The sequence below is a fragment of the Sipha flava genome, unplaced genomic scaffold (assembly GCF_003268045.1).
Source record: "Sipha flava isolate LNK unplaced genomic scaffold, YSA_version1 170_pilon_pilon, whole genome shotgun sequence".
NCBI classification, from domain to species: Eukaryota; Metazoa; Arthropoda; class Insecta; order Hemiptera; family Aphididae; genus Sipha; species Sipha flava.
Window position 1 is genome coordinate 571,398 of NW_020271906.1, and position 24,714 is coordinate 596,111.

Here is a 24,714-nt window from a genome sequence, read left to right on the forward strand (position 1 = left end):
CCAATTACGTAGGCCAATTAAATAGGTCAATTACGATGAGTAAGACCCAGTGACGTCACGTGGTTACTTTACATTTCTTAATATCTCTTAGAATAATATTTTATTTTTTAAATCGGATTTTCACCAAATCATTTCATATAATAAATCATTTCATAAATTATTGTTGCTACAGACGTAGCAATAATAATTTATCATTTAAAAAAAATTTAAAGAATTTTTTTTTGTGTTATGTACTCCTTTAAACCGTTTCAAATCATATAAGCGTCGTGAATAATCTACAGAAAATCTACACGAATTTAACTGAAACGCGTTCGTTTTTAATTTCCAAGTTTGATTTAATTAACGTTCTTTGTATGGTTTCGATTAGTTCAAAGACATTCTTTATTTAGTACTCGGAGACTTAATTCTCATTCTCGCCGAGTTTTACGCGTAAATTGTGTAATTTATTAATAATTAAAAGTTAATTAAGTGGTTTACTTTTGGTTTTTCTTGATAAGTTTTACCAATGTTCAATAATAAGAATAAACTAAAAATAATTAGTAATAAAGTAATAAAATATAACAAAAATTATTAAATGCCTAATACTCACAAATAAATATTTAAATAAGTAGTTTATGTATAGAAATTAATAAAAGTAAAGTAAAATAAAAAATAAAAAATAAAAAAAATAGAAAAATAATAAATAAAGTAATAAGATAATAATTATAAGTGAATAAATGCGTAACCTGGAGTATTATTACATGTGTAATCATAGACGTGCGCACGTGGGATGTCGGGTGTGCCCTGGTTCCCCCCGTAATGATGTAAATGGGGCTCAAAAATTTAAATATAAGATTAAGGGAGCAGTATCTTAACTGATGTTACTCAAATTAAATGTAATTTATTCTAAAATTGTTGATTAAAAATAAATTATGTTTCGTAATAGAAAAAACCAAAAAAAAAAAAAAATTTCTAAATATTCATACAAAAATTTCTTATGATAATATAAAAGCTACAATTGATTCCAAATGTACAAATCATAAATAAAGTTATCTGAGAAAAATATACAAGATTTAAGGAAAACAAATTAATTAGGACTAATACACTACAATATTAAATAAAAAAAAAAAGTTATGTATATTTAATTACTTGTACATTATAATTTATTAAATTTTCCTACACGTTTTGTTGAAATAGGATCCAAAAGTTTTGCAAGCACCCCCTGAAATACAAGTCTGCACACACCTTTGTGTGTACGACCAGTTACGAATTAAAAATTCATCCTCTGGTGTCTACAAAGTTAATAAAATCGCGACTGAATATGAAAAAATAAAGAAAGAAATATATTAAGAAAAATTGTTCTCAATTGTTCTTAATGTATTCATTATTTCTAATGTCTAAACAAGCGAACGGGCGATATGATATTATCGCTGGCGCATAAAAAACAATCATTTTTGTTTTTGACGTGAGCAAATGGCATGGATTTTCTATAGAATTGTTAGTTGATAATTCAGAATTGAATAATTCAGTTATTGGTTTATATTGTAAATTAATATACCATGGATTCCTAGTAGAACTACTCATATCAGAAGTGTAGAAAAAACCTACTTGTATTTTAAATGATGTGAAGGATACGAATTATCGTAATCGTGTCTTCTAATGGACAGAATTTGGCGCATTGTTTCATCAAAGATATTATAATAAGAGTTTTACATTTTACTAGCACAACAAATAAATAACAATTGAGAAATAGTTCAAACAAATATCCGCACCGACCGATTGTTTGTTTACAAATCGGGCACTCGAAAAAATGCGTGTGAGGTACTTATTGACTTCTAGCTACTTTACGTGGTATTTAACGACTGAAAATCGAAACAATTTTTTTGTTGAAAATGTCGAAATTAACTTTTCAATTATTTATTATTTTTTAAATAAATATAAACTATTTAATACTTTATTATAATGTTATTATTTCAAAAGTAAAGTGGTATTATAGTAACAATGAGTTAATATTTCGCTATTGTCCATGATAAAAAAAAAATAAATATTTATTTCAAAGCTAACTTCTTTTTATCGTAAAAAAAAGGACAATATACAGATGCTTGGTATTGAGGGTCACTCGTCTCGCTTTGCTTACTTAGCTGCAAGATGATTGTATTCTACGTATTATTATTATTTTTTTTTATATTGCGGTCTACTTAAAATATATTATAATCAACCGTAAAATATGTCTTACGTACGCCTGTTATTATTTTCAATCTACTGATAATTTCAATTTGTTGCTGTTTGGTCACCTGTTCTATACATCTATACATTAGATACTTATTATCATACATGTATTTAATTTAATGATTTGTTTCAAACACTCGAACTCAGATAATTCACACATCGATGTAATTATATGTATAAAAAAAAAAATGTTTAAGGACCCAGCATTAACTACAATTAACAATTTAGCGTTTTTGTTTCAATTTTTTTGAAATGTACACTGTGTACTAATAACACTACGAATTATAATGATTGGTGCATCACATTAGGAAAATCGTTACATTTTATTTTATTATTGCGTCATGGACGTTGTAAACGTACGGCACAGCGCATCGTAGGGTCTTAATTAAATTTTTTCGAATGATATTACTTGAAAATATCTAGCTGATTAAACTTTTTTACGTGATTGAATATAAATTATTAGAACGATATATTTTTTTTATGACTTTTCGTTGGTTAAATGATGAACTTTGGCTTACTATACCGAATAGTATTTTGGTTCGAGAAAATACCTGTTTAGATAATTTGCTTTTGATTCAATAAAAAAAAGTAATAATTAGGAAACGGATTTATATGTAAATACATATTTTTATTAAAACGAGATATTTAAAATTTGATAAGAAATGTTCATGATTTAAATCAATTCTATTAATATGATGCTACTTTTATTTTACATATTTTTACATATTTTGGTATAATTCCATATTTTTACATATATCACTAATTTGTAAATATTTTTAAACATATTTTGTTATTTCATCATTCATACGTCTTCTTCTTACAAAAATACAAGAAATTATTTCAAATTTAGATCCAGAACTTATATCGCTATTAGTAAAGCTCAAAATATTATGCAAAATGAAACATTGAAAACTAATTTAATTTTCATCTCAGTGAATTTTAGTTTTATTGCACATACATTTACAAAATAAGAAACAAAAATATGTCCTTGAATGAAAGTATGCAAATTGTCGAATCAACGATTGCAAAATGAAAACTCGTAAACGGACCAATAGGCGAAGTTGTAAAAAAGAAAATTCATGTTGTTACAGAGAAAAATTTCAGGCTATATTGATTATAAATCAATCAATGACATAGAGTGGCAGACATCCTTCTAAAATTTTGGAATTATCGCCTTCTAATATTATGCCCTTCAAATATGCTTAAATCAACCGATGTAGGTTAATGTGGAACGATCATTTAGCAGTTTTAAAAATATTTTCAGATCTAATAGGCGATATTTAATATTTAATAATTTAAAATTGTAATAATTCAATGCAACAAATCATTTTGATAATTTAATAATTATAATTTTTTTTTTTTATTAAATTTTTTTCCTACATATTTGGATGGTTTTAGCACATATTTTATAAATTATACTTACATAAATATGTACATATTTATATATTTTTATTACATATAAATCCGTTCCCTAGTAATAATCATGTGTTGTTTTGTGATGAAATGTAGTATAGTATAATAATATATTTATCGAAACAGAAAAAATGTATTTGTTCAAGATCATTTTCAATTGTTTTTAAGGATCACGATAAAAATATTCATCAATAATTTTTAACTTGGTTGGGAAATTAATATTTAACATGTAATACTACATATTATTTATAAAATTTTACTGTAAATTTACATTTATTTTTTTTAATAAAAACGTATGCATATCGTTAATGACCTAAATAATGTAGATGGATACTTGTTAAAGCTCCCTTCGTGCTTATATTTTAGTAACTACTAACTAGTGAGTATCGAAGTACATTTATGCACATAATTTGTTTTCTAAGAAACACAACGTTAATTCAACCAAACGTGAAATGAATTGTAGTTTTATCATAGGTTATAAATACTATTACTATACTTCTAGAAATTTATATTCATTAGTTTCATATTTATGTGTGAAAAAAATCGCTATATTGTTGGATAATGGGTAATAAGATAAAATCGATGGATTCTACCCACAGATGCCTATGTTTAGTATAGATATATGTGATTCCACAGAGTTGCGTCTTTCCCTCGCCCACGATTTACATAAATAAATCAAATGTATTATCGGTCGCTGTAGTGTTCTATTTAATAATCAAATTCCCAGTTTATTTTTAGATTTTAATGGATATAACTTGAAATAGGTAATAGATCTATTTATTAAATTTTTCATTTCTGAAATAGGTACTAAATGGAACGCTAATGAAGTTGCTGAGAAAGTATTGTTGAACAACAAAATATAAAACACTTTAATGACTACAAGAATAATTTTTTTTTCATGTTTGGAATTTTTTTAAATTTTTTTTTACACTTTTATCAGATATAAAATTGATTTATTGTACGTTTTATAATGGTCTCAATTTAAACAATGATATTGATATACATATTTCATACAATATTATTTATATTACATACTATAGGCTATCCCGAATAATAATATTATAATATTATTATTCGGGATAGCCTTCTAACCATTCAACCTTAAAGTTTATATTCATTTTACTATTTTTATTTTTTTTATAAATCGCAGTGTATTGATTTTTTTATAGTTCGTATTTCATATTTTTTTTTAACTTTACCATTTTTAACTTCGTAATAATATTAAATTGTTGTTTACATCTATGTTGTATAAGTACAGTATGCTTTGGGCAACTATTCATAATAAATAATCATATAAATGTGAATTGGGAAATTTATTGGCGCATTTAATGTCAGTGAAAGAAACACTGGTTTTTTTCCTTGTCTAAAGGGCTAAATTTTTAATCACCGGCACAAGGTACCTAAAAATAAAAGCAGACTCGGAGGAGGTCCACACAGTAAAAACGTGACCGATACCGACAGCAATGGAACGTCGTGAAGAAAGACAAACACCGTTGCACGTTGCTTCTACAAATCGTTACGACCGTACGTATAATACATCGCGATTGTGCTACCAAACTATTCATACCATTCAATGAATTTTCAATGGGATTCGGTGACAGTTGTTCAAAATGTTCATAAGACCTATTAGCATAAAATACATTTTACAACCACCGTATTTTTTTAAAATGTGAAATTTAAAAATGCATAATGATTATGATCAAAAGAGTTATAATTAAATATTTAAAATAATAATCGTAAATATTTATGAAAAACATTTAATTTGTAATTATAAAACGAAATTTCACATTATTTCCATATTTTGTTTGAAAACGTTTAAATATTACACTTTCTCGACGTACATTCATACAGGTAGGTAACCAAAAATACATAAATTGTACATTACAAATATGTACCTATTTAACGTGCTTGTAACACTATATCAATTTGATATAAAATTGATTATGAAAAAATGTAATTTTACTTTTAATTGTATGACTTTTGGTGTAAAGGTGCTTCTTATAAAATTACTATGATTTCTTGTAATAGTGGTGAATTATCATGCATGTTGTCCAATTTGACTTTTAATCCTGAGCATGCATACATTTATAAATTAGAATATAATTTTTTTTTGTCTTTGAAATATATTTATGCGTGGGTAATCAATATTTTGATTATAGTTATGGGCCTCTAAAATTGTTTGGCCACGGGCCCCAAATTATCATAATTTGGGCTTGGCCAATCATAAGCGACATAGGCGCAAATTCACTTAGTACTTTGGGGGTGCTCAAGTTCCTCCAAAATTAACTTATCAGTAACCCGTGGGGGGCTTTGACACTCACACTCCTCATAAATCTTAAATAATTTCTGCCAAATCTTTAAAACAAATATTAAAATAAACAGAAACAAATTCATGAAAATAAAAATTTACTTATAAAATAATAATAGGTACATAATATAATCAAGTATTTTATTATATAATAGTAAGTCGAAACAGCACAATGATCATTAGTTATATCATTAGTATATCATTAGTTATCTGAAAAATAAGTACCTAATAATTTGTTTTCTCAGTAATATCTAAATATAGACATAAAATATTTTAAGTAAACGATATATTATGAATGATGATAAGTATTATTTATTTCTAGAATATATTGGCGATGTTAAACACCCTTTTAGGACATTTTAGGGCATTTTAGCCTATGATAAGCGAGCACAGCGAACTGCAATTTTTTCGATAATACAAAAAAAAAATGTGGGCCGTTCAAATCTTCTCCGTTCGGGCCGAAGTACACTCAGTCCGCCCCTGGTCGGGCCGCGAACGGGTTGTCGGTGGAAAAAAAACGTGAAAATCAACCGGTCGTAGACGATCCGTTTGTCGAACCGAGACGCGCACGCGTCGCCGCACGACACCGTAATTTCAACGGCGCCGCTCGGGGCCGCCGTACGCAATTGATAAGGTTCGCCGCCGCCGGTCGTCGTCTCGCGCGTGACGTGACGTCATCACGTACCACGCACGCATGTACGCTCACGTACCACGCACGCACGTACACGATCACGTACACGCGCGACCGTTCTCACCGCGGCGGCAGAAGCGCCCCGGCGGCGGATATCACACGGTCGCGCGCGCGCGTTACCACTTATTACCACTACCACTACTACTACTACTACTACTACTACTACTACTACTATTGCTGCTGCTGCAGCTGCTGCTGAGACAACAACGGCGGCGGCGTGTGCTACTCTACGACGCACGACTATTATTATTACTATTATTGTTCACCCTCGTCGTCACTACCGCCCCGCACCTTCACCGCCCGACCAGAGCCGTCTTGACTCGGCCGCCGCCACTGAAACCACTGTAGTGTGCACTCGGTAACACACCGGATGCGGCGGGGTTCGCGGTGATAGTATCGGTTTATTGTTTTCGTTTCGTTTTCGGTCTTTTCGTTTATCATTTTTTTTTTTTTTTTTTGTGTCCCGTACACTTCTTTACATCTTTTCTCCTGCCCTACGCCGTCGTTAATTATATTTTCGAGATTCGCGGTGCGCCCTACACCGCTCATCACACCTTTGGCCGTTCGCGCGTCCGTCATCGTCGTCATATCCATCGTCGTTCGGCGTAGTCTTCGGATCCCGCGAGATGCCCCGTGCTCTGTCCACGTCGGTTCGGCAACACCAACAGCAGCACCGGCAGAATTCGAGGTAAGAACTTCACCGCGCTGACACTCAGCCGTTTCGCGTATCGTTGCATACCGTCTCGTTAGTGGTGGAGTAGTTGTGTTTGAATGGGTACTCAGTTGAGAGGGCTCACCAGTAGAAACCGGTGAAAATCGTGCATGTTTGCACTGCTTCGTAGTCATCGCGGTTACGTGCAGACCAGCCACTTCGACGATGCTCTATTCATAAAAGGTTTATATATATATAACAATAGTTAAATCTCTCATTTGTTCAGTCATTATTGTTGTATGTACAATGATTGCATTTCATTTGAATTTCAGCTGATCATAATTTGTTATAATTATATAGTACTTTACCCATTATTTTAATGTACTTGCTTTCAATGAGAGAATAATTTTATTTTTAATGATCGTGTTCTTAGTAATTCATTGATAGTTCCAACCATATCTTATATACGATATTTGTGCTCAAAAATGTACTAACCACTTAAAAACATCTGTATTCAATCAATTTTGTTGTTCACATTTGTCTAAAACATAACATGTCAAACAATGCTTTTCATTGTATAAGTTTATTGTTGTTTATAACTATAAAGTCAAAGCTTTAAGATTCTTTAAAGTAATTGGATGATTTTGCATTTAATTTCTAGATATTTGTCTTTATTTACATAATACTCAAAAATATTTAAATAAAATCCTTATTAATTAAATATCTGCATAAATATTATATAATACATATAAAAATAAATATTTAATTAGTTTTAATATTTGCTTTACTTGATTTCACCTTTTAATAACTATATGGTAAATCTACACTTTCTAACTTATGACTAATAAGTAGGTATCATTTTTCTTTGAATCATATTATTTCCATTCTATATACATCGATGAATAATTGTTATTATTACATTCATTTTTATTTAATTAGTATCTGATTCTGTTTATTAAGTTTCAATAAAAACTAAATACTTTTTTAATAAGTATTTATCAATTAATTTATTTAGCAAATTTTAAATAAATATTTATATTTCAATATATTTGGTTTATTAGTTAAATATTTGGGTATTTAAATATATTGATAATATTGATTATATATATTTATAATAAGTATAATTGTTAATTTTTGATATAAATAATAATAATAAATTGTGTTGATTCAACGAATATATAATTATATAATTATAAATAGTAAATGTGTATTTAACCCACTTATTAATATTTGTATTTATCTTTTAATTAATTTAATGATAAATATTCTGTTAAGTAGCATGCATTTCTAAATTACACTTATATTATTTAATAGAATGTTTTCTTATTTAGTTTTTGTTCTCCTTTCACTACATATTAAATATTTTTATAATATCTACACATACTCACACGTTCTATTAAGTATGATATAACATTTTGTATTTAGTTTATTAATTTAGTTTCACTTTAATATATTGTGTTATTTTGAATAACCTATTTTTAAATTAAATTGTATTGTATTTATATGTAATTTGTTCAGTTCAAGGAACATAAAATGACCCTTGGCTGAATAATAATCTTATCATGAGTTATTAAAATGATTTGTATTATATTCGTTTTAATATTCGTACATTTAATGTTTACAATAACAAAGAATTTGTTTGAAAACATAAAATAGTTATGGGTAGACAATATAAAAATAGATATTTAAAAAAATGATAATTTCTGTATTTCTTGTTTTATTTTATTAAATTAATGAAAATCCATTTGTTTAGCAGAGACAAGTAAAAATTATTCAGAGTACAATGTTGAATTGAACTGTTCATTTTAAATTATTTTAATTTAAATTAATTTTAAATTAAATCTAGTTTGTGAAAATTAATTTTAAGATACAGATTCATATTTTTAATTTGCTGAATTTTCTAAGCCCCTACTATCGATTAAAAAATAAAAAATAATTTTTTGTATAGATATTTGTACGTCTAACGTACTATTTATAGTTTATATTGTATATTAATATTTTAAATGAATAATTATTTTTTTTTTTCAGATTTTACCTTATAATATATAAACAATAAAAGTGAAATCAATAATTTTAAATTATTGTAATCAAGGTTTGAAAATCATTTAATTAATATGGTGACAAACAAAACAAAATGACTTCAAGTGATCTTGCTCAAAAACCGTTTTACTGTCGGGAATGGGTGTTTCAAAAATTATTACATTGTTTTGATCAAAGAAGCAACTGGAAAACATGTGGAGCACTACTAGTAGGTGGTGCCGGTTGTGGGAAGACTGCATTATGCTGTGAAATTGTTAATCCGACTGGTAGACAACAACGTGCTTTAAACAGAAGGCTTTTAGCTTATCATTTTTGCCAAGCTCAAAATATTAACACATTATCAGTTACGCATTTTATTCAGAGTTTGGTTTCACAGTTATCTGATTCATTGCCCAAATCATACAAAGAGAGATTAAAATCTGACCCATTGATACAAGATTCTTTGTCTCCAATCAACATAGTAAAAGATGCTGATGATGCATTTAAGAAAGCTGTTGTATTTCCTTTACTAGATCTTGAGTTACCAAAACATACCATGTTTCTTTTAGTCGATTCAGTCGATGAAGGACTACATACAAATGATAGATCTGATCCAAAATTGAAAAATAACTCAAGTAAAACTATAACAGAGCTATTAGCTACGCACCATCATTTATTTCCACAGTGGTTGATGCTTATTTGTACAACTCGAAGACAAAATAAAAATGTTGCTCGTATGTTCTCCGGATTTAGGAAAATTTGCATTGATGACCTTCGTAAATCACAAGTATGTTTTATGTATTTATAATATTTGCATTATATGAATTAAACCACTGGTTCTTAAACTGGGGGGCATGTACATATTGCTGAGGAGGTGTAAATAGTTATTACGAAATACAATTTTTATTGATTAATTCTGAATATTGTATAGTTTATTTGTAAAGTACACAAATAAAAGGAGATAGATTTTTTCAATTTATAGGAGATGGGGGAAGAATGCGAGATTTTTGTAAGTCTACAAAGGAGTTGTAGAATAGAAGAGGTTGGGATAGGAACCACTGTTTAAACCATTAGAAATTCTAACTTCATAAGTTCCAGTTTTTTTATTACTTAGATTTTATTTTAACATATTAATAACTACATTCTTATTTTCACTTAATAATTATAGGTTGTCAGAGATATTCAACAGTACATTTTGAGCCGTCTGGAATCTGAAGAATCATTACGTCAGCATATGAGTAGAGATACAGCTGAAATGTTGAATCAGTTACATATCAAAAGTAATGGTTGCTTTCTATATTTGGAAAGAGTATTAGATGGAATATCTGATGGTTGTGTAGTGCTGAGGGAAATTAAAGACATTCCTGGAACACTAAATGGATTGTATTTATGGTTTTGTCAGAGGCTTTTGAGTTCAAAACATTTTTCAAAAGTAAATATTCCTACAAAATTAAAGAATGCGGATTCGTATTACTAAATTATTATTATTATTTTTATTTCAGGTTCGTCCATTATTAAATGTTATCTTAGCATCTCCTGAACCTATATCAGAAGAAGAATTAAGTAATATTATACATAATGCTTATCGATACATGTCTGCTGAAGAATTTCACAAACGATTTAATTTATTGAGAAGAATATTTTCTTTACCGAGAGATTCAAAAATAATACAATTTCACCACAGTTTTGGTGAATGGTTCCTTGATGTTAAACATTGTACTAGAAGGTTTTTGTGCTCTGCTAATGAAGGACATGCTATGATTGCTATGCATTATACAATGAGGTATATTTACTGTAATATTATTAATAAAATTATTGTTCTTACAATTGGTACATATAATATACTTTTATATATGTATATAATATTAAATTTAGATGTTCAAAACCTCTAACATATGAAGACACTCATATATTGGCTTTCCATTTATCAAGAATAAATCCATTACCAGTTTGGACAAATTTTTCTGATTCAAATTTATTGCCATTATTATGGCTGATCGATTGTGGAGCTCCAATTTCTGACAGTATGACTATTCCTTGTTATGATAGAAGAGCTATTAATTTTTTGGAAGAGGCAAATAATTGTTTTCAATCAGATATTGATTTGAAATCTGATAAGGTAAATTGTATATTTTATTATTTAAAATTATTTTATGTGTTTAACTTATATTGTTTCATTTATTTTTTAGTTTGATATAAATTCTGTCTTGTCGCCCAAAATTGAAAAAAGTACAGTACTTAATTCAAGTACTATATTACCATCAAATTTATATGAAGTAGATATTAATGGTAGAAACACTTTACATTTGCTTGCAATGGATGGCAATTTAACTGTTCTTCATGATATTTTAAAAACTCATCCAGATATAAATTTAGAACTAAATGACAACAATGGGCAGACACCACTTAATATAGCTGCACGTCATGGTTATCTTGAAATTGTAGAGGTATAAAAAAAATAATATATAATAGTTTGAGTTATTAACCATATGATGGAAAACTTGTAATTCGTTATAAATATGATAAATAATATTCAATTCATAATAACTATTAATATAATTATGTAAAATATGTGCCTTAAAATCAATATAAAATTAATTTAAATAATACAATTTTATTTTAAACAATCAACAATAATCTGTTTCAAAAATTTTCATTTAAGCTTATGATTAAATAAATTACACTATTGAATGTTCATCATGTATAAAATGTACAAATATATTATATCAGTCGTTTATAACCTTTTTGGGTCCATGGCTCATTTTAATTTAAAAATAAAATATATGGCTCCCATTCAAAAATTTAGAATAAATAAATTTACATTATTTAATCTAACTTTATTTAATGATGAAATAAACATGTAATTGTTAATAATAGGAAATATATTCATGAGATTTATTTTTTTACAATTAAAAATTAATACAATATTAATAATTTTAATATTTAATGAGACGGCTTTATTTTTTTTTTGTTGTATAATATTATCAAATTGTAGCATACATTTTGAAAGTGTGATTTTTAGTTCCTTTTCGGTATTCAGTCTTAATCTATATTTAGTTTTAATAACTGCTAAGGTTGAAAACCTGTTCCACCTAACCAGGGTTTGGATTTGAAAACAATATAATCAAAAAAAAAAGCAATTTTAAATGTCAAAAAAGGCATTTAATTTATATAAAAAAAAAACTATTAAAAAAAAATACTTCAAAATTAAATAGACTAACTAGTTAGTAATAAAAAAAAATTCAGTATCATGTTCTTAGATAAGCTATCTAAAACTAAAACGGTTTGGGCATAAAATATTTTTCTACATAGAAAATGATTTTTTGGCATCCACCAAAGTTATTGGGGAGTACTTCATATATAAATAATAATAACTAATAATTTACTAATAATTTTAAACATAATATCGACAATGCACCGTTTTCACAAGCTCTAATTGATTTGTACCGATAATACCTAAGCTGTGTAAAAAAATTTTATATCAATTGAAAAATCAAACACAAAAAAATTTATGAGTAAAAAAGGCAAAAAAAAAAATACATCCATTGTTTTGGATATTAAATGGAACATATTTTAATATAAAAATTATTTTTCTATTATTATTAAAAAAAAAGGCTTTTGCCTTCAAATCCGAACTCTACACATAAGTATGAAGAAAGAAACAGAATCAAAGTTCTGATAGCTTTATTGGTTACCATAGGTTACTGCTTTATAGTTATCCGAAATTCTGGTAAAGATAAAATATTTTTCGTTTGGTCTAGTTAATTTTCCATAAAAAATATAATTATTAAATGATTTTTACTAAGAAAAATTAATAATAATATTTATAAAGTTATGTTTAATTTAAAAAATAATAATACGAAATACTACTTACTTAATAGTTGTTATATTTAGTTATATTTGTTATATTTACTCTGTTCCAGCTCCTATTAAAGTACAATTGTAAAGTGGATCATGCGGATATTGAAGGATGGACTGCTTTGAGAGCTGCAGCTTGGGGAGGTCATTCACAAGTAATGCATACATTAAATCTATAAATTAAATTAAACCTATAAACTATTAATTTTTATTTTATGATACTTAGGTGGTAGAATTATTACTTAAACATAAAGCTGATGTTGAATGCTCAGATTGCGAAGGTCGTGGAGCATTACGCGCAGCAGCTTGGGGAGGTCATGGTGAAGTTGTTGTGAAACTGCTAGAAGCTGGAGCAAATCCCAATACTACCGATGGCGATGGTAGAACTCCTTTAATTGCTGCTGCATATATGGGTCATGCACATATTGTTAGTAGATTGTTAGATAATGGAGCAAATATCAACCATCAAGATAGTGATGGCCGTACAGCCTTAAGTGTAGCGGCTTTATGTGCACCTACTAATGGAGGATATGCTAAAGTTGTTACATTATTGTTGGAATCTGGGGCATTTGTTGATCATGAAGATAAAGACGGAATGACTCCTTTACTTGTTGCTGCATTTGAAGGCCATAGGTACTAATAAAAATAATAACTGTTTAGGATAAATGCTTTTTATTTTAATAAATTTATAAGTTTAATATATAATATATTTTTAGAGATGTTTGTGAAATTCTATTAGAGGCAGAGGCTGATGTGGATCATTGTGATAAGTTAGGCAGAACACCCTTATGGGCTGCTGCATCAATGGGACATCCTGCATGTGTTTCTCTCTTATTATTTTGGGGTTGTTATGTGGATAGCATTGACAATGAAGGGCGTACAGTACTCAGTGTGTCTGCAGCTCAAGGAAATAATGTTGTAGTATCTCAGTTACTCGATAGAGGTATAATTATATTTTTATCTGTATTATACATTTTTCTCCTTATGTTTCAATATTGTTAACTTAGATAATTTATATTATCTTTAATATTGATATATTACATTTTTCATTGGTGTAATAGTCATAGAAATATTTGTTAATTATATTAAATTTTATTTATTTAGGTCTCGATGAACAACATAGAGACAACTCTGGTTGGACGCCCTTGCATTATGCTGCTTTTGAAGGCCATCTAGTTGTTTGCAGAACATTATTAGAGAGCGGAGCAAAGATAGATCAAACCGATAATGATGGTAAACCACCATTAATGTTAGCTGCTGAAGAAGGGCATTCAGATTTAGTCAGAGAATTTTTAAAAAATTATGGTGCTCCTTCTGATCAAAAAGCTCATGATGGTAGAACTGCAATAAGGTATTATTACTGTTAAATTAATTTTATATTTATATGTATATATGTAATGAATATAAGTTAACGGTTATTACTTTTTTGTTTGAATATAGATTAGCTGCATTAGAAGGTCATATTGAAGTAGTAAGAAGTCTTGTGGAACATGGAGCTGATGTAAATAAAAAAGATGCTGATGGTCGAAGTACTCTTTATGTTCTAGCTCTTGAAAACCATTTAGCAATGGCTAAGTTTTTTATTGATCCAGGTGGTGCAGATGTTGAAAGTACAGATTATGAGGTGTGTATTACACATATTTTTTAAATTTTAATTTTATGTGGTATTTATAATATTGATTACAATTATTTTCTCACTAAAAGATTATTATTAATTAGTTATTGTTATTAAAATATAATTTTTTTTTTATTGAAAAACTGAAAGATTATTTAAATAATATTATTTATTGTGATTTGTAATTATATTATAATAAAATTATAAAATAATAATTAGACATAAACTAGTTTTTAAAAATTGGTAACTTTTACTAGTTAATTATGTAAAGCTATTTTAAATAAATTATTATAAATATTACCAATTAATTATTAATTATTGTCAAATTGGGTTTATATTATTAAATTATTTTTTAAATTTTCAATTATAAGATATTCATTAGTACATAATATTTTAATAGTATGTATAATTCTTGGTAAGTATCAGTTAAGTTATAGAAATATTTTTAATAGTGTTAAATTTTTAATCAAAAATATATTATATTTTAGGGCCGTACTGCATTGCATGTTAGCTGTTGGCAAGGTCACTGTGAAATGGTATCATTATTGTTAAAACTTGGAAAAGCTAATTTAAATGCAACTGATAATGAAAATAGAACTCCACTACATTTGGCTGCTTGGCAAGGTCATTCTGTTATTGTTCGAATGTTGATCGAACATGGCGCTAGTGTAAATCATGCATGTAACCAAGGAGCAACAGCATTAGGTAATTTAATGTATACATTTCCATTTGGTATTAGTTATTTATTACATAAAGATTTCCCAATAATTTCTTTTAGCTAATTATGAATATTTTTGAAAATTAAATTAATGTACTAAATAATGTTGTACACATGTATATTATTTGATATTAAAATTTTTAATGGAAATGAGAATATTTAATTTTTGATTAATATAAATTATTAAATATTGAATTTATAGTTGTTTTGATTGTTGAAATAATTATTTTATTAATTTAAAAATATGAATTGTAGGTATTGCATCTCAAGAAGGTAATGAAACGTGTGTTCGATTGTTATTAATGCAAGGTGCAAATCCATTGGTATCAGATCATTGCGGCCGGAATGCAATAAAAATTGCTGCCAAAAGTGGTCATGACAATATTGTTAAGCTTCTTGAACAATTTTGTCCCATAAAAACTGAAAGTAATATTATAAGTTGCCTTATAAGATAATATTAGGTAATATTAAATAAAATATTGTTCTAGGTAATGGATTTAATACAGCTAATACGTCTTGTGGCTCAGGTTCAACTACTGAAACTAAACCATCTTCTGCAATATTAGTTAATCCATTATTATCTAGTAACAATCATGCTCCTATACATGACTCATCACCTATTGAATCTCCAGATTCAACAGCTAAGCGAACATCATTTGTTTCTAATTATAGCAAATCCAGTTCTAATTTAACTGACAGTACCAAAAGTTCTCACCAAGATTTACCGACCCAAGTAAATGTTTTTTCTTGAACACTAAAATTATTTTAATCATTCTGAATGGTAAATAATGTTATTTTTCCATAGTTGACACCATTGACATTTACTCAAAAACTACAGCAGTGTAGTCGCCGTGTAAAGTCAAGACCTACATCTAAAGTTCTTAGTCCATTGCAGAGTCCTATTTATGCAACACCGCCTCATAGTCCTAATATAGAAGAACCATCAGCTCCAAGTATTCAAGGTAAAAAAATTAATCGACCTATTACATTTCTACTTTGGTTTTATTTATTTTACAATATTTTATATTATTTTATATATAATATACTATTATTGTACTCGTATATTCCTTATGTTTATTTTTGAGCTATATCAGTAGTCTATTAATTTCTTACATTAATGTTACTACATCCAAAACTAAGGTCTAGTATAAGTAAATTTTTAATTACCATTATATACAAAAACCTAAAATTACTTTAAATACTTATATTTAAAAATGAAAATTTTTAAAATAATTTTAACGAAAATGTAAAAGTTCATGGTAAATATTCTGTTTGAAAACAAAAAAAAAGATAAAATAAAAAAAAAATATGTTTTTATATATTTAGTTATACTTAGATGAACATTTTAGTATTAAGTGTTGGTATACAATTTAACACAAATGTTAGGTTAATTTTAATTAGTTTTGAAGAATTCTAAGTTCTTCAAGTTTTATGAAAGACAAGCTACATATTGTGTAAGATCAAATTAAAAATACTTTCAAACTAAATAAAATACTTACCATATAAAAAATTACTAGATTAATTTATAAAAATTTAGAATTATCTATTATTGTTTGCTTGCTTACATTTTTATATTATAAATTTACTAATTTTTCTTGACCTTTCCAAATTTCATTATACTAATATATTTTTAAAATATTTGAAATACTTAATATATTTTTTTCAACACGTTTATTAGTATATTTGGTATAAAAATGTAAATTTTAAATCTTTGTTATTATAAATGTATGAATAGTTTTGTTTATTATTTATAATTTTACATGGTTTCAGTGTTAACGGATGATCATTTTTCACGTGATACTCATATGCGAATCATTCTTGGAAATAAAGCAGTGTTAAAGAAATCTACATCTGATTCAAAGTATTTTTAGTTTTGTTTTTATTGTTTTTTTGTTTTATATTAATAATATAATTTTTCTTATAGCAATAGCAAAAATGTGGGAAATCTCAAGCAAAAACGTAATGGCATTGTCACTAATCCAGCATTAAGAATAATGCCAGCTATTCGTAGTGGTTTAGAAATGGCTGCCGGACGTAAGAATAAAACAGCTCATTTACCCACAGATAGTTTTAAATGGCGAAAAGAGACGCCTTTGTAAATATATTAATTATTCAAAGTGAGTTTATATTATAGAGTATTTATTAATGTTGTAAAAAATTCTGTTTTAAAAATGTTGCCATTTTGTTTTAATTTTCAAAGTATGGATTTATAGACTAACCCAAAAATTAAGTAAATAATTGAAAATTACGAATATTCTATTATTAAATGTATTAAGTAATAATTTATGCTTCAAATTTATAGAACTCGTATCTACTTTTTATATTATCAAGTTGATTTAATTTTTGATAAAATATATTTTTATAACTTTTTTTGTGCTCTCAAAAATTGATTGCTGATTAAATAGTTATTATGTTTATACTTTAAATGTGATGTGTATTAAGAACTAAGTATTTGTCTTAATTAATCTATTTTAGATGCAATTATAATTTAGAATCGTACAGAGGTTACATGGGAAAGGAAAAAAGGACTAATTAATTTGTATTTAGTTTTAATGTGTGATTAATTTATGAGTAGTTAAACTGATTTTGTAGTGCAATATGATGTTAGTACATAAATATTTACTTATTTAGCATTTGTAAACTCATGATTCTCACATTGTTAAGACTTTTTTTTTTATTGAAGATGGTACGATTCTGTAATGTCAACTATCAAATCAAGTCTAAATATCATATTATACACCCTTACATACATACTCTCACGCTTATAGTATATATGTGGATATAAAATATGTATATATAGTATTTATTTCGATAATCGTGAATCATACACACATTGTTAAAAAATATAGTATTTGTGATTGGAAAGAGCATACAGTACAATTTCGATATCTAAAAAATCCAAAGGGTTTAAGACAAAAATTCGATATATTAAAGTTTTGAGGTATTAAAATTCAAATAAAATAATACTTAAAAAAAAGTTATCATAACTAACAAATTACTAAGGTAGCCTGATTTAAATAATATTATATAAAAGTACTACGTACAGGTATAATATATATATATATATATATATATGTATGAATTTCGTTTTTAAAACTGTTAAATTTCAGATACATCTGTGCATTGGTGGACATTCGTTTTAAACTACCTTTTTTATGTTTATTCCAATCGATTTAACAAACATTTAGAGACGATGTGTTTTAATTTTAATAGTCATCTTAATCGAAGAAAATAATAACGATAATTGATATAGCGTTTTGATGCAATTCCATTCAGCTTCTCTCTATAAATCGTCAATTCTCAATCGACTCCCATCTCTGCGAATATGACTAAGCAAAGTTTTTCCCACTTAAACAATTTACAATTATTAAAATGTTTAAACGTGAATAATAATCTCGCGTAGTGAGGTTGTAGGTTTTTATACAAAGAACTAGCCTTGAAATTAAGTTGGTAGACTAGTTTTTCCATCTCACCTAGGGACGTAGCACCAAGATAAGATAGAATAGCGTTAAAGTGGTTCCTATACTTTATTCTCACATTTTTAAACATATAAAATAAGATGATATATGACTGCATATCAGACATCAGTGCCGGATCTAGGAAATTTGACGCTCGGAGCTAATAAACTGTAACGCCCTTACGTAAATGGAATTACGGGGTATGTTCATAATTTTTTTATTTTTCATAAACTTTAATAGCGTTCTTATACCAATTGTGCTTGGAGCTAGTACACCCATTTACCTCCGCCCCAGATTCACTGTCGGACATTCGCGTAACACAAACGAGTGCGAGCACTACAACAGATTATAAATGTCCTCAATTGGAGTGGAGCTACGCTATGTATATTTGTGATAGGATTCAATAAATTACCTAACAGCCATACTTGTGTGTTGAGTGCACTATTATAGATTTTCTAACATTTGCACTATTGACGAGTGGTCATTATAGATATTATTACAGATTTTACGTATTAGAAACATTTATAATTTTTCATAAATTATTTAATATTATATAATTATTATTTTACGAATATTAACTACACAAAATAATTTTATTTTTGATATGTATATGTTTTATCATTATCTTACTAAAATGTTGTTCAAAACGCTACGCCGTATGTCACACTCGTCGTTAACCAAACCGTTGTTTGAGATACTATTAATTTTAATAGTTTGTGTTGTGTGTAAGATATATCTGTGTGTGTATATATATATATTTTTTATTTAAATTAATGTCTGTATCTATTAACTTGATGTGTTTAGTAAAGTTTATGAACCACTACTTATATCATCACGTGAGGCAAATAGTATAAACATTTTTGGAAAGTAACTTGTATATTATTTTGAACCACCTGATCAAGAAATTCAGTTAGTTTGAACTTTTCATTTACGATAAAGATGGGAGGCAATTTGTATATTATGAGAGGCAACTAGTAAGCACCGGCAAGTAGGTGTAGCGATCAGCTCTCTATATCCCTCTAAAAAAAAAATTGATGAATTACTTACTAGTTTTTCAATGTCACAGTGATTCGTTGTTGTAAAAATGGGCATTTTCTTTTACTCCTTATGTCATGACCAATCGCACCATTTCAGCGTCAGTTAACTGGGAAACTACCTCAATATTATTCAAGAAAGTTCAAATGTCTTACAGATTGTGGCGTCATGTGCCAACAGTGTTGTGATAATATTATATTGAATAATATAAATTTATTAATTATTATCGAATCTCTAAACTTTTATAAAATTCCTATTTTTTTACTACCATAAGCTTAGAAAAATTTATTTAACTACTACTATTACTAGTACTACTACCACTGTGTTCGACGTAGAAAATTAGAGTGTTCCTTACACTTTTTGATGGTTTAGATTTGAATTCTTAGATCAACAAATTTGAACTACCAAGAGTAATGTTGGTCTATGGTTTTGTTTTCGAAGTAAACATCATGTTTTGGAATCCGAAAAAGTATTGCGCATTGCAGTATTAAAAAAAAAATCGTTTTACGCTCCAAAATCATTTTATCGATTTCAAACAATTATCATTGTTTAAATTCTGGAAACAATAATAAACACCATTAGGGCATGAAAATCATAATTTTTTTTTTCGTGTATCGAGTTTAAAAACATTTATATATATGTATATGTTTAACGCCTCGAACATGAAACTATAAAGCAGCCGTGTAATATTTTATATTTTAAGAATCTTGATTAGTAATTTTTTTATTGTGTTTTAGTTTTATATTATAAAGTTAAGTGTGAACTGTTTGTATACGATACGATTATAATATTAATCTTATGTACTAACAAATTACTTATCCTATCATTTTTTGTTAAATCAACCGTAGAACAGAGCTTGTGTGTTTGACAAGTGTAACTACCGGTTTAAGCTAGAGATAGGCAATCTTTTGACGGTGTATTAAAATACTAAAAGTCTTATATATAATAACTCATTTGTGTTATTATATACTTTTACACGCCAAATGTTCACATATTTTCAGTACGGCATAGTAGGTACATGGTATAAATGCAAGTGTGTATTGGAATTCATTATGATGTTAAACTCATAGTTTCGGTAAAAATGTGTCTTATATTCATGTTTTTATGTACACGTGAAATGGTGATTCTCTAGCTTAAACCGATACAAAACTTTCTTAATCGCACATAACTTTTAATTATTTAAAAAATCTTTCTAGTCTATTATTTTTTAAATTAATTTCTATGAATGAATTGTGTAATCTACTTATCAAACATATTTTTTTCTTATTTTTTTATTTTGTTCTTATTACATAAAATGAATTGTATGCAACAACATTCTTTACAAATAATAACTTTTTTAACTACTTTAAGTTTCTAGTCAATAAATTTGTTAGTACAATTTTTTTACGTCGTTTCTAATGTTTGATGATATATATAATATAAGATAATATTATATGTAATTATATAAGCAGAGTTCAACGGCCGATACTTTTTTTTTTTTTTATACCTAGTTGTGTATAACTCTAATGTGAAGTAGACTGATAGAACTTTTTTAGGAATGCTTGAATTATATTTAAATTAAACGAATGGATATATATTTTAAATAGTATTTTATGTTTTTTTTTCTCTCCCTAATCCTTTGTTTAATTGTACATGCAGTGGTTTCCGAAGAAAACAAGTTATTAAAACTTTAAAATTTAATCAGACATGCGTAAATGTGATAATACACGATTTTAAATGTGGTGATAACTATGAAGTTAATTATTAGGCAATTAATACAAATTAATCTAAAAAATACCTTTTAGATTAGAACGGTAATCATATGTTTATCGTTATTTTCACCAGAACAATTGTTATTAAAACAAAAATAAAGCTGGAATACACCGATGTTAATTATATTACAATACATATTTATATTTTCCCCATAAAAATATTATTAATAGCTACTTCAATGTTATTTCTGATCTTATTAAATCTATGTTCACCAGTGCAGTCAGTGTCGTATTTAGACATTTTGCGCTATGGCGCAAAAAAAAAAAAAATTATTGCCCCTTTAAAGGGCCTGCCCACGGAAAATATAGGAGATAGATCCTCATAAACCTTTTAGATATTCTAAAATCAATGCTATTTTTGTGAAGTAGGCATGCCACTGCACGTCGCACGTGATACCATAATACGCCGTATTATTATAAATAACTTATGTTTATTGACATTATCACAATAAATTTGGGAATTAATATTAGGTATATTAATAATATTCTGGATCGCTGATAGATATATTGCTATAAATACATTAATAATATATATTAATAAATTAAATACATTCACATTAATTTATAATATTGTTATTAAAAACAAAAAAAAAAAACAAATAATTTTAAAAGTTCAATAATTCACAAGTGAGCAAATTTCCGACCACAAAATGTTGGTGCTCCTAAACAACTGGCCCCCTGAGCAATTGTAACCAATGCCCCTCTAAATGCGACCCTGAGTGCAGTGTTTTTATATGTAAAAAATAATAATACACAATTAAAATATTTTCCTATGTATGCTGTTTGATTGAGTGTATATTAGAACAAACTTGTTTTCGAATAAAAATTAATTGATGGGTTGTGGTTAATGGATATTTGTTGAATATAAATGTAAATAAAACTACATTGTTAAAATACCTAAATTATGTTAAGTATATTATTTTTGCTTTTTATTTGTAATCAAAAGTTTTAAGTACCTATAAATTATTTTTTATATGCAATAAAAATGATTAATTAATGAGTTTTAAGCATTTATTAAGTAATTTCATCATAATAACATTGGATCAAATCAACGGGAAGACGATAATTTGTGTTCGATCTTTTTTGTTTTAATTTGTGAAATTATGTTCATATTATATTTAAAGATATATAATACGTTCACTTATTGACACAGTTGGTATTTTCTTTATAATTTGTCATAACAAGCCTGCCTGCAAAAGTGTAAAATATTAGTTTCTCAGCGTACCATAAATTTGTTTCCATGTCGAGGAAGAGTATCGGTATGATTCTTATCTTTTCACTACTATGTGAACTTTTGAAATAAACGCAACAATAGAGTCATGTAATTAATATTATTGTAAACTTGACTAGTTAACAGGTTTTCTAGCGACTCACTTTTCTTTCATTATTCTGTATAATCTAAAAAAATGTTTTAACCCTCACATTTATTTAAAATTGTTGAAATATTGAAAAAGTATTATCCACATTCATAGCCAAACTTATTTTGAATATTTTAGTGTATACGAAAATAAATCTTTTTATTTATTTAGGTTTTAACTGTTTGCGAGCGAGACGCGCATTATGTTATCAGTGTTCCAGTAAATGCTGCAACCTATGCATTCACGTTATTATTAATATGATTTTTATTTGAATTCCCCATGAGTTATTATTAGGTTTCGTTTATAGATGTATTATAGGTATCGATATTTGTTTACATAATAGCAGGCCATACACGGAAGGTTATTCCGTCAGTTTTGGAATGGCATTCCAAAACAAACTGTCGATCAGATCGTCAGTTCTAGTCCGTCGCGGTACAGAACTTTTGATACCCATTCACTGTCATACCAGATCTGCTGATTTAGCCCGCCCCCTTGGAATGTAACGACTAGATATGTAGGTATATGTTCAAAACTGTCAATTTTCCTGTGGTTAAGTGGTGTTGCTAGATCTTTTGTCGTGTAAGAAATATTTTTTGCCATTCCTACGGAACAGTACTTAGTACGTAGTTTAATCCACATAAAATGTATAAAAATAAAAAAAGAAGATTGTAATTATATGTGCTATGGCAATCGTTGCGCACGAAATTTCAAAAAAAAAAAAAAAAAAACCGAAAACATCGGTATAAAAATGGATAGAACAAAAAAGCGAACAAAGTAATGTAACTCTTCTAAAAGGTTTAAAAGTCTACGAGACGTGCGTATGCTTTATTTTTTAAGTTTCGATTAGTGTATTCTTTACTTTTCAGTTGCCATAAACAATTATATTGTTTATAGCAACTAATAAAATCTACGAGCAACTCCTTACTCCACTCGGAAGAAGACATAGCAAGAGAAATAAAACAAGTAGATACAAATTTTAATTTAAAAAAAAAATCAACGACACCACTAGGAGTGTGTTCAGTGTGTACAACTAAAAGTTTGGACTGTAGACTGTGACCGTCCATACACGTACAAGTCAAATAATAATACTTTTCTTCCAAAAATATAACGTTCGATTCTCGGTCTGTGATATTTTTATTCCATATACGTACAAACCAATATGAGCGATTTGATCGGTCAAGGGACAAATCCGACAGTTAACCTTCCGTGTATGCCCGGCTAATGTGTGTGCTGGGTATAATGTAAAGAAAATGTTTTAATCATTGTTCGCATAGTAGATAATATATATTTATTTTGATTATTTCGACACTACCTGTACACCGTGCGATACTTCCGTTACTCGTAAGTATATGCATTTTAATTATTTTTATCACATTGACGCGTTAATAAAAATAGCCTTGGTCACGTTTTACTGTTGCACAAAAACACACTAATCGTAATTAATAATTATGTATTTTAAAAGTGTGGCCGGAACACAAAATGATACAACATATTCGATCGTTATAAGTTGTTCTAATCGTTAAAGGACCATTCAAATCATCAAATTTTCTTTGGCTTAAATTCAGTGGCGGATTTAACGGTCGTTTAGTCGGCGAATGCCGACGGGGCCCCTTCTTAAATTATTCACTGA

At 27.6% G+C, this 24,714-nt stretch overlaps 1 protein-coding gene across 2 annotated transcripts; it reads left to right on the forward strand.

Moving 5' to 3' along the window:
- Positions 1-9,332: 9,332 nt before the first annotated feature.
- LOC112679933 (ankyrin repeat domain-containing protein 50) lies at positions 9,333-18,271 on the forward strand. 2 transcript variants are annotated; one of them, XM_025549886.1, is made up of 17 exons: positions 9,333-10,078; positions 10,460-10,723; positions 10,794-11,074; positions 11,167-11,410; positions 11,481-11,738; positions 13,215-13,304; positions 13,376-13,782; positions 13,866-14,092; positions 14,254-14,500; positions 14,590-14,773; positions 15,253-15,469; positions 15,738-15,908; positions 15,971-16,215; positions 16,288-16,444; positions 17,253-17,343; positions 17,407-17,599; positions 17,958-18,271. In XM_025549886.1, exons 1-16 carry the CDS (start codon positions 9,407-9,409, stop codon positions 17,579-17,581), a joined length of 3,930 nt encoding a protein of 1,309 aa, XP_025405671.1. In that variant the 5' UTR covers positions 9,333-9,406; the 3' UTR covers positions 17,582-17,599; positions 17,958-18,271. The 2 variants fall into 2 exon arrangements, with proteins under 2 accessions (XP_025405671.1, XP_025405670.1); XM_025549885.1 differs by having other exon boundaries at positions 17,407-18,271.
- The last annotated feature ends 6,443 nt before the right edge of the window (positions 18,272-24,714 follow it).